The 12,331-nt window shown below is 41.5% G+C and overlaps 1 protein-coding gene across 1 annotated transcript in view; it reads left to right on the top strand.

Annotated features, from left to right (window-relative positions):
- The first annotated feature begins 1,774 nt into the window (after positions 1-1,774).
- LOC121531720 (sodium- and chloride-dependent GABA transporter 2) overlaps positions 1,775-12,331 on the top strand; it is a 30,531-nt gene continuing 19,974 nt past the window's right edge. The window contains exons 1-5 of the mRNA XM_041837123.2: positions 1,775-1,918; positions 9,120-9,320; positions 10,800-10,934; positions 11,421-11,561; positions 11,967-12,051. Coding sequence (XP_041693057.2) covers positions 1,912-1,918; positions 9,120-9,320; positions 10,800-10,934; positions 11,421-11,561; positions 11,967-12,051 — 569 coding nt within the window. The 5' untranslated portion in view covers positions 1,775-1,911. The remainder of the gene's footprint in view (positions 1,919-9,119; positions 9,321-10,799; positions 10,935-11,420; positions 11,562-11,966; positions 12,052-12,331) is intronic.

Here is a 12,331-nt window from a genome sequence, read left to right as displayed (position 1 = left end):
ATAGCAAAATGCTTATTGAAATTCTCGATTATCGTAGATTTATCGGTGGTGACAGTGTTTTCTAGCCTCAGTGCAGTGGGTAGCTGGGAGGAGGTGCTCTTATTCTCCATGGACTTTACAGTGTCCCAAAACTTTTTGGAGTTAGTGCTACAGGATGCACATTTCTGTTTGACCTTTATATAGTACAACCACAGTCACAAAGCCATTTGTTCCTTATAAGTGGCAAAAATGTACCTCTACCATAGACCAGTTAAACTGGCACAACACTTCCAATAAAGGGTGGCCAAAAGAACAATCTGAAAGCCATTCTCGCACTAAACCACGCCTCCAATATAATTTCCCAATGTGCCTTGCCTTTTCGAGTGCATTGTTGAGTTACCACCCATGACTGTATTTGTTAGTGACAGAGACATGTTGTTGAATTAGTTCATTTTTTGTCCTGTGACCTACACCAAGTGAGTTCCTGGGCATACAGTATATTATCATTAGAATCAAACTCTTATGCCACTACATCAAATATTTCTTAAGGGCTTATTTTTAGGTGTAGCTTAACGCTAATACAACAGCCTGAAACTCCTGGGTTACAGGCCACATCAGGCCTGCAAGTAGGCTTGCTAAATTCCCAGATTTTCAAAAAATCCTGCTTGAAGGAATTCCTGCTTATTCCCTACTGTTTCCAGGACTTTTCCAACCTGGATTTCTGGAAAACTTGGGAAGTTTGTGAACGTTACGAGAAATGTGCAACCCTACCTGCAAGTCACATTATGCTGGCTTGCAAAGTGATTTGCAATTCCTATTGGAATCCAGCCAAAGTTAGGATATCCAACAGTTGGAATTTTTATTCACCTGCAACCTGCATTCATAATGACTGTAAGGGTTTAAGCTGGACAACCATTTCACTAAAGGGTGCAAAAAATCTAACAAACTGATTCGATTAGTTGAGAAAAATGTATGTTATGTATCTTTGTGTAGCATAAGATTAATCAATCAATCAATGTACATGCAAAAACACATTCATTAATTAACCTGCAGTAGAGCATATGTGATATGATCCTCTGTAGCTCAGCTGGTAGAGCACGGCGCTTGTAATGCCAAGGTAGTGGGTTCGATCCCCGGGACCACCCATACACAAAAATGTATGCACGCATGACTGTAAGTCGCTTTGGATAAAAGCGTCTGCTAAATGGCTTATTATTATATGATGATGATAATAATTATGGTACAAATTTGCCTTTTTTGGGGTACCACCCCAGCGACAAAGCCATTAGTTCCCTTGAGGTGGCAAAAATTCATAATTGTACCTTATGTTGGGTATTATTAAGGATATTGAGGGTACAAAAAATTCGTTTTTACCCTGGGAAACAGAAATGTACCTTCACATTGTACCCAATTTTTGTAAGTGAGACTGTGATGATTGTACCTTTATATTCAAAATATAGGGTACAAACATTTACCATTATACTCTGTGTGTACCCTAAAATGTGAGATCATTATGTGTACCTCTGATGGTACATTATGTGTATTTTGATATTTTTGTACCCAAGGGAACGATACCGTACCCTTATTTCTAAGAGTGTATAGGCCGAAAGAGAGACCCTGGGAGAATGTGTGTTGAAGGTTATGCAATCGGCCCACCACACTGAGACGGCACAGACCTCTAGTGTGCTGCATGGAGCGTGTGTGTGTTTGTGTGTGAGAGAGAGTGTTTAGGGGTTTCTGAATGGGACTAGAGGAGGAGGGGGGTAGAAGAGGGTGCAGAGCAAAGTAGACGAGAAGCTCATTAAAGGCTGAACTACGGTTTGGAGTTACCGAGATCCCCACCCCTCCATGCACGTTATATAGTGAAACCTGGACACCAACAGGCCAATATCTGGCTAACCATTCAAACCATAAGACTGTCTTTACATCACTATGAAAGGTAAGTACCACTGGGTGAAGAAAATGCTTACTTTCTCATGCATCTGTACTGATGAAAGCATCATGCACAATTACAGTGACATATTTCCTGCTTTATTTTAGGTTGGCATGAGTTTGGCTCTTCTAAAAATAACAGTTTGTTCAATGGTTAAGTTTAATGAATATTCTGTGAGTATTGTGGAATCCTAGATGTTGGCTCTGCTTCATGCTTGGTTTGTCTTTATGAAGATATCTCATCTGGTTTGGTGATGCTTCCTTATTGGGGCATTTGGTGACACATTATTTGGCACTTTTCTGATTGTATAATGTTGAAAACTGTAGCTGATGTTCGGAATAGTTGATCTATTGAGTGGAGCTCATGTCCATGGAACGTGTCCAGTCTTTAAGATATTCAAGTCATGGATATACTCTAAGAAGTGAAGGTTGACAGCTCTTCTATTGGTGACCACATACAAATGCATTAAACATCTAAACCATTTTAAATGCAATGTGTTACTGTATAGGGATTATTATTAACAATACCTACTGACCTGGTTAACCTTGGCTAATGAATAACTTTGGAAGCATGCATGAATTACCTTGCTCTTTTGTCTTTAGAGTTACATTTATATTGGCTTATTTGGCAATGCAACCTACATAAGGAGATGTTATGTCACCCTTTATACACCCTTAATACATAAAGACATAAGCTTATAGATAGTTTGGGTTTATGCCATGCTTACGAAGACTATGTGTGCTATATAAAGCATTTATAAGTTGTAGTTATTTTAAAGTGGGACCATCCCCCAACTCCATCATGCAATTACAAGATTGTATTGTACTGTATTGTAGCTTAGTAATTGTAGCTTAGCAACAATATTGTTGATATAATATTGTTGCTAGAGTAACTGCAGAATTACTCAACAGGAATACAGTGAGATCATCCATATGTAATGTGTTACCATAATAGATGCAGTCAGAGCCACAGGGGAAGTCATTCTCTGTATGTTGCCCATCCTTAGCTGCTGCACTTTTCTGGATAATGGGACCGATCTAGAATATTATTGTTTTGTTCTGTCAGACGGACAGAGTGAGGGGCATACAAATAGATTGAGTACAGTAATAGTTTTAGTAATAGTTTTGAATGTGGTTTGTATTTTTCTGGTTCTTAAAACATTCTGCTTTTTAGCTCTATGATACGGGGCCCTATTAGCAGATCTGATCTGATCCTGTGGTGGAAATCAATTTCATTGTTTTCATTTTCACTGGTGGTTTTCACTTAGTTGTGTCCTCAACTGATCCAGGAACTTGTGCCTTGACAGTACATTTTGATCACAATCAATATGGTGGGTTTTCACCCAGATCTAAGTATTGACTTAACTTATCTCGAACAAACAATGGGACTCAGATATTGGAGAATTTGAACATTGATGTACAGTATCACACATACAATGGAAAGTCTTAAATAAAAAGTTAAATAATTCCAGACAGATTTGTTGAATAATTTTATCAGAGATGTTAAATCATCTAACTTTTTTATAATTTTGAAATGGGTTTGGTAATGGGTTGCATAATTGAAATCCAATACACCTGCCAGGCAATCTGAAAATACTACATTCTTCTAGCGTGTTGGAATATGCCAGGTAACTGAGATCATGCTTGGCATTTTCCACTGTACAAACGTTAACAGTTAACATGTGCATAAACCTGACGTTTGGAGACTTTACAGTCTGTCATCTGTCAGTGTGTCTTTAACTGATTGACTGAGTATTATTATGTTATGAGGTCTCTTAATAAAGAAGCACAGAGGCAACGCTATGACTGCGTTAAGTGCACTGAGCAGACCAAACATTAGGAACACCTTCCTAATATTGAGTTGCACCCCCCCACCTTTTTCCCTCAAAGCAGCCTCAATTCGTTGCGCCATGGACTCTACAAGGTGTCGAAGGATTAAAGATGCTGGCCTATGTTGACTCCAATGCTTCCCACAGTTGTGTCAAGTTGGCTGGATGTCCTTTGAGTGGTGGACCATTCTTGATACACAGAGGAAACTGTTGAGCTTGAAATACCCAGAAGCGTTGCAGTTCTTGACACTAACCGGTGCGCCTGGCACCTACTACCATACTCAGTTCAAAGGCACTTAAATATTTTGTCTTTCCCATTCACCCTCTGAATGGCACACATACACAATCCATGTCTCAGTTGTCTCAAGGCTTAAAAATCCTTCTTTAACCTGTCTCCTCCCCTTCATCTACACTTATTGAAGTGGATCATAGCTTTTACCTGGATTCACCTGGTCAGTCTATGTAATGGAAAGAGCAGGTGTTCTTAATGTTTTGTATACTCAGTGTATATCAACTGGTCGTTAAAACCACCTAAAACCAATTTAGGCATAGATAATGGAAATAACAGCTACAGTGGGCTCTCAGCGCTGGTAGATGTGATGACATGCTACATCGTTCTTCAAACAAGTGTACATCTAGTTCCAAAATTCAAATATTTTTCTGCTTTGTGTGCCAACATTAACGGTAACGTGCGGTGCTTTGTGGCACACCTATAACGCCTAAGGAAAAACTGTCAGGAAAATAGGGCTTTTGTGAATATAGGTGATTCTGTTGGAACTTCCAGTCCAACTCCTCTGACTATCGTTGTTATGATGCCAAGAATCGTAATCACCTATATTCACAACAGCCATTGATTATTTCACATTTCATGAATTCCATAGCAGCATAGGTGCCAATGACATAGGAGAATAAGATCTGAGGGCCAGCATCAGTCCACACCTAGGAAAACCACATGATTGAACACACATGAACACACAAACGCATCCAAACCCACAAACAGATTCTGACACTACATTAGGAACACAACATGAACACAAACATGCACGCACAGTCAAATAATAACCCCTGGGTTTTACAGGAAAAACACTGCAGCTGAACAGTCATTCCTTCACAGCTCTGTTCTCTTTTCTGAAGCACATGCAGATTTGGAACCAGGCTAGGTCTGTGAGAGGTTTTGCTGAGAAAGTGACTTGCCGTTATCCTGTGGTAATTTAGTGTTTGAGCCTCCTAACCATAATAATAAAGTTGAAAAAAGGAACATACTTTTTTTCATCCTATTTGTAGAATATCATGGAATTATTGTCCAATATCGATATATTGGTGAAACAATATATTGATCGGGCACAACTTAAGGGTTTTGATTATTTGTGACATATAACACTTAGAAGCATGCTTCTTTTTTTTCTGAAATCTGTAGTCCTTCATCCATCTATGGTCTGTCGATGATTGAAATAACTAACTGTAGCCTAAACACAAACCATGATGAAAGCCTAACATCGTAGTTAGCTATATTGTGTTGTGTTTTGATCATCAAAGTGATAACTAAAGGGTGGAAAGCAGCTTTGTGACTTTCCATCAGTACGGTGACAGAAAGAGTGATATCCAGTCGGCTACCCGCTGTAGTCAGTCAGTGAGTCTGTTATAGTGCAGGCCTTTATGAGAGACGTGAATGCTGGCCCAGTGGCTTGGCTTGAGGCTTGGCGTGCTCAGTCCTCCTCAGTCTTGGTCTTCATTTCTCACAGCCCACACTTCCCCTAGCTTCTCTGTAAACATCTATCTGCAAAGTGGCTATTTCTGTCCTGTCCTGTTACTAAAAATGTGGCAAATATTTATTCTCACCTAGTAAAAAAAAAGTGGGGACTGCTCCCCTAGACTGGAGTCTGGAGAGATCTCAGTGTGAAGGAATTTCGCTTGTGGCTCACACTGCCCCCTTGGCCCACACTGAGCCTGTGAAAACGAAGGTAAAGTGTGATCAGGCTTCCTGGCAGCCTGGAGCTCTCCTCTCCTTCACAGCAGCACAAAGAAGCCCCTGGCCAATAAGGGGCTCCAGTCCTTTAGGATGCAAAGCCTTCATTCCCACCAAGCACCTTCTGAAAACAAGGGACTCTATTTTTACCGCTGGCCACAATTTGGCCCAGGCTCAGAAAATGTTTGCTCTCTCCCCTCCATCCGATCCACCCCACCCTGCTCTGCCAGCGAGAGGCTGAGCTGAGCTGAGAGCGCATTCCCAAGGCTTCTGGCACAGCGGGGTAGCCATCTCTCCTGTTTTTGCGGACCTAAACTCAACTTTAATTTGTTTGGTTTGATCTGTGACAGGACTGGCCACTGGACTAGCCAAAGTGGAGAGAGGAAGAGAGAAGGGTGGCAGAGAGCGAGATAGAGTGACATAGCGAGATGAAAAGAGCGAGGGGGCGAGAGAAAGAGTGAGAGAGAGGGATGAAGAGTGAGAAGGGAGAGAGAGAGAGTGAAAGAGAAACAAAGCGAAAGAGAGAGGGCAGCGAGAGGCCTTGTTAATGAGACATGAGAGCAGTGAGCACGGTCAGTGAGCTCTCTGTTTCCTGCACAGAGAGAAACTCTTTCAGCATCACTGGCCCTAAACATTGGCCGGCTACGAGTTGTCCAGCTCGTACAGCCGGGGACCCATTCTAGCCAGTGAGAGACAGAGTGGCATAAATGACATGTCAATTTGACTATGCATGTTTTACAGTGGTGTAAAGGACTTAAGTGAAACTACTTTAAAGTACTACTTAAGTAGTCGTTTGGGGTATCTATACTTTACTTTGCTATTTATATTTTTGACTACTTTTACTTTTACTCCACTACAAGAAAATAATGTACTTTTTACTCTATACAGTGGGGAAAAAAAGTATTTAGTCAGCCACCAATTGTGCAAGTTCTCCCACTTAAAAAGATGAGAGAGGCCTGTAATTTTCATCATAGGTACACGTCAACTATGACAGACAAATTGAGAAAAAAAAATCCAGAAAATCACATTGTAGGATTTTTAATGAATTTATTTGCAAATTATGGTGGAAAATAAGTATTTGGTCAATAACAAAAGTTTCTCAATACTTTGTTATATACCCTTTGTTGGCAATGACACAGGTCAAACGTTTTCTGTAAGTCTTCACAAGGTTTTCACACACTGTTGCTGGTATTTTGGCCCATTCCTCCATGCAGATCTCCTCTAGAGCAGTGATGTTTTGGGGCTGTCGCTGGGCAACACGGACTTTCAACTCCCTCCAAAGATTTTCTATGGTGTTGAGATCTGGAGACTGGCTAGGCCACTCCAGGACCTTGAAATGCTTCTTACGAAGCCACTCCTTCGTTGCCCGGGCGGTGTGTTTGGGATCATTGTCAAGCTGAAAGACCCAGCCACGTTTCATCTTCAATGCCCTTGCTGATGGAAGGAGGTTTTCACTCAAAATCTCACGATACATGGCCTCATTCATTCTTTCCTTTACATGGATCAGTCGTCCTGGTCCCTTTGCAGAAAAAACAGCCCAAAAGCATGATGTTTCCACCCCCCATGCTTCACAGTAGGTATGGTGTTCTTTGGATGTAACTCAGCATTCTTTGTCCTCCAAACACGACAAGTTGAGTTTTTACCAGAAAGTTCTATTTTGGTTTCATCTGACCATATGACATTCTCCCAATCCTCTTATGGATCATCCAAATGCACTCTAGCAAACTTCAGACGGGCCTGGACATGTACTGGCTTAAGCAGGGGGACACGTCTGGCACTGCAGGATTTGAGTCCCTGGCGGCGTAGTGTGTTAATGATGGTAGGCTTTGTTACTTTGGTTCCAGCTCTCTGCAGTTCATTCACTAGGTCCCCCTGTGTGGTTCTGGGATTTTTGCTCACCGTTCTTGTAATCATTTTGACCCCACGGGGTGAGATCTTGCGTGGAGCCCCAGATCGAGGGAGATTATCAGTGGTCTTGTATGTCTTCCATTTCCTAAAAATTGCTCCCACAGTTGATTTCTTCAAACCAAGCTGCTCACCTATTGCAGATTCAGTCTTCCCAGCCTGGTGCAGGTCTACAATATTGTTTCTGGTGTCCTTTGACAGCTCTTTGGTCTTGGCCATAGTGGAGTTTGGAGTGTGACTGTTTGAGGTTGTGGACAGGTGTCTTTTATACTGATAACAAGTTCAAACAGGTGCCATTAATACAGGTAACGAGTGGAGGACAGAGGAGCCTCTTAAAGGAGAAGTTACAGGTCTGTGAGAGCCAGAAATCTTGCTTGTTTGTAGGTGACCAAATACTTATTTTCCACCATAATTTGCAAATAAATTCATAAAAAATCCTACAATGTGATTTTCTGGAAAATTTTTTCTCATTATGTCTGTCATAGTTGACGTGTACCTATGATGAAAATTACAGGCCTCTCTCATCTTTTTAAGTGGGAGAACTTGCACAATTGGTGGCTGACTAAATACTTTTTTTCCCCACTGTACATTTTAGCTGACACCCAAAAGTACTCGTTACATTTTGAATGCTTAACAGGACCGTAAAGTGGTTGAATTCACGCACTTATCAAGAGAAAATCCCTGGTCATCGCTACTGCCTCTGATCTGGTGGACTCACTAAACATAAACGCTTCATTTGTAAATTATGTCTGAGTGTTGGAGTGTGCACCTGGCTATCCGTAAATACAAAAAAAAAGAAATTGTGCCGCCTGATTTGCTTAATATAAGGAATTTGAAATGATTTGTACTTTTACTTTTACTTTTGATACTTGAGACTTGGCGTTCTCAGTATATTTAAAACCAAATACTTTTAGACCTTTACTCAAGTAGTATTTTATTGGGTGACTTTCACTTTTACTTGAGTCCTTTTCTATTAAGGTATCTTTACTTTTCCCACCACTTGATGTTTGACACTTTCGTGCCTGCCATAAATCCTCCATGAGAACTACAGAAAGTCTTGAAATTCTTCCTTGTCTCACACCTCTTGCTGCTTGACCTTTGTTCCAAACATTCAAAGGGGATGCATGCACAGCTGAAGTTTTGCATTAGTTTTTAGTATTCTATGCTGTTGTCTTAGGAGTCTGCATGACTTAGAGTTTGAGTCCATATAATGTCCCCTATAACCCCCATGTTCTTGAGCCACATTCAAAGGCCTTTGTCTCCTCCCATTCTTCATTTCCAGGAGATGGTCCCCAGGGAGGCTTAGGGACTGTAATGTTGTGTTTACTTTATGATAAGCCTATTGATCTGGGAGTGGTGGGATAAAGATACATAGAAACCCCTCCCCTGCTCACAATAACTACACAGTCAATACAAGGCTGTGGGGTTAGCCTATATAATGATGCACAATAGCGGTACTCCCAGTGTCCAACCTCTCCTAAACTCACTTTAACGTGTTGCTTCCTCAGGCGACATGGAGAGCCTGCCCAAGATGGACCCCTCCAACGACCACAGTCGACCCCTGGACATTGTGCCGCAGAGCGATGAGAAGATGAAGGAGAGGGGCCAGTGGGGCAACAAGGTGGAGTTTGTCCTCTCTGTTGCCGGGGAGATCATAGGACTGGGCAATGTGTGGCGCTTCCCTTACCTGTGCTACAAGAATGGAGGAGGTGGGTGTTAACATCACAGTGTGTATAACAATTGCTATTTTTAGATGTATATGTATTTATGCTTCTTTGCTGCCTGCCAAGACTAGATTCATAAAACATATTAAACATGCAATCCAATAGTAGCAAACAACACACTCCTGTTTGGGTTGGCAAGAAGTCATAAGATCAACACTAGTTTCGTTGAATTTGTTATATCCAACAACATTATGGAGGCACCAATTATTGGCAAGTTTTTCAACAGGCTGAATACTTTGGAATTGCTCGTTTACGTAAAAAAAAAATTTATATGCCAATATGTTGTGAAATTAGGGATAAATACATACTGGCTGTCCTACTATATTGTTGGTTGGGCTACGCTATGTGATACTCTGATGTCAAGCTGGTCGGGGGCTTGCCCAGGTCAAGGTTTAAAGTTCATTGCTGTTGACTAAGGTTGTCTTTGTTTCTTCTCTGGAGCAACTTTTCTCAAGTGCACAAAGTAGTTCTGGGTCTCTTAATAGTTTGTATAATACTTGATAGTTTGTATATCTCTAGACCTTTAAGGTGAAGATACTTTATCATTTCATCAGGAAAAATGGTTGATGCATACCCACTGGGCACAGATGTCAGTTCAACGTCTAGGTTTGATTTACATTTGGTTGAGTTGTCAACTAATGTGAATTCAATGCGAAATCAACCAAAAATGTCACCCTGTCATTGGATTTAGGTAAAAAGTTGAGTAAAAAAATAACGAAATTCCCTTATGTTGATTACTTTTTGCAAATCCAATCAATTTTCCACGTTGATTCAAAGTCATCACATATAATTTTTGGGTTGAAATGACGTGGAAACAATGTTGATTCAACCAGTTTTTGCCCAGTGGGTAGGCCTATATGTCTAGCTCCCATTTCTAATATCTTGGTCAAATTGAATCGTTAGCTAGCTAGCTTGGTTAGCGGGTTGATAACAGCAAACTCGCCATTGTCCCAAAAATGTGATCAACATTTTAATATGGGTGGTCCTCTGTAGCTCAGCTGGTAGAGCACGGCGCTTGTAACACCAAGGTAGTGGGTTCGATCCCCGGGACCACCCACACACAAAACATTTATGCACGCATGACTGTAAGTCGCTTTGGATAAAAGCGTCTGCTAAATGGCATATTATTATTATTATTATTATTATATATTTGCTGAATAAATAAACGTAATACTCACATTTTACAAAGTCACTCCTCATTCTTCTGGAAATGTTTCTCCAAACGGGGACTCCAAACAGAAGTCCTACCCGGCGAAGATGCTGACTTAAAAAAAAATTGAAAATCAAGGTAGCATTTATAGGTACCTTTGGGATACTGCAATTTTAATGTCCAGCCATGTAATGCTGCCTCAAAAGGCAGCGTCCTTGTTGATTGGTTATCTCTTCTGACCTCATATCACAGGGGAGTTCTAGTGCATGCGTAAACACCTTGTTAACTTCTCTCCTTCCCCCTCTATCAAACAGGTGCTTTCTTCATCCCCTACCTCATCTTCCTGTTCACCTGTGGTATCCCAGTGTTCTTCCTGGAGACAGCCCTGGGACAGTTCACCAGCGAGGGAGGCATTACCTGCTGGAGGAAGATCACTCCACTGTTTGAAGGTGATCATCCTCTCACATCTACTGTTTAGAACTCCATTTTGTTTAATGTGCACTGTATAGGAATGCCTTTCAAGGTAACTACACCCAGGCATGTCTGCTGCCTGTCTACATTACTGAATAGAATAAGAGAAGGAATTCTGAGAACGATCTGAGTGCGTGTGTGTGAGTGCATGTGTGTGTTTGTGCATGCGTCTGCCAGTATGTAGGCTAGTAGGAGGGGGTTGATGTAATGGTTGGCATTCCACCAACACTGGCAGACTTCCAAGTATCCATCGCTTTCATAATTCAATTGGCCCCCCAAGAAGGACAATATGACTGTAGCCAGATAGGCTACCGGGTGAGAAATGGTGGAGTTGGACATGCAAAAGCAATGCGAATGAAGTCATGGTTTTCATGTGTGTGTCGTTGTATTCATGTGTCATTGTATTCAACATTGAATGGCATTATCATAGCTAACCACAATGCTCCCCTTTGTCCTTGCTGCAGGAGTGGGCTACGCCACACAAGTCATTGTGGCTCTGTTGAACTTCTATTACATCATCGTCCTGGCCTGGGCCATCTTCTACCTGTCCTACTCCTTCACCTGGGACCTGCCCTGGGCCTCCTGCAACAACACATGGAACACAGGTCAGAGATCCACCATACACTCAGTGGACTTTTCCTTATTCAATCTTGTTGAAGTTCTGCCAAAAGGCAGAACTAATGTGAACAGCTTACGGGCAAGGTTGCTGGTTCGAATGTTACCCAACCGCTAAACCAACCCTAACCAATTGGGATTACTTCAATTTAACCAATCATATTTCTTGCCTAAACATTCACATTGTTTCTGCCCTCGAGGCAGAGCTGCCCTCGAAACAAGACTGAATAAGGAACACTCCAATCTGCCACCATACACAGACAGTGGCTGAGCCGAAACATCCCTGACTACTTGGTGTCTCATGTAGCCTTACGTAATGTTACAATAGAAAAACCACATAGCTGGTGTTCTCAGTAAACGTGTGTGTGAACTTGTTGTGCATCTCTGTTCTCAAGATTCCTGCATGGAGTTCCAGAGGAGGAATGACTCTTTCAATCAGCCACGTCTGAACGCCACGTCTCCTGTCATTGAGTTCTGGGAGTAAGTACTAAGTGCTGCTTAGAGTCTATTGTTTCTCCATCTCCTTAAGGAGCCTGGTTTGCCTAATGTTTATTCCTCGGCCAACTGGCCGTTGTCTTGCCAACTAGTGTAGCGCTGCTGAATACAAAAACAGGCTGGCTTGAGGCTGAATTGGAGGGTTGTGTTATGTCCTGACAAATAGTATACAGGATATGCCCCCCTAATGTAAATAGTTAACAAGCATCCACATTACTTTTGCTGGAATATCAGAGCTTAGTATTCATGTTAGATATTCATATCT

This window comes from Coregonus clupeaformis, chromosome 19, assembly GCF_020615455.1.
Source record: "Coregonus clupeaformis isolate EN_2021a chromosome 19, ASM2061545v1, whole genome shotgun sequence".
NCBI classification, from domain to species: domain Eukaryota; kingdom Metazoa; phylum Chordata; class Actinopteri; order Salmoniformes; family Salmonidae; genus Coregonus; species Coregonus clupeaformis.
Note: the sequence above shows the minus strand (reverse complement) of the source record. Positions and strands in the feature narration are given on the sequence as shown.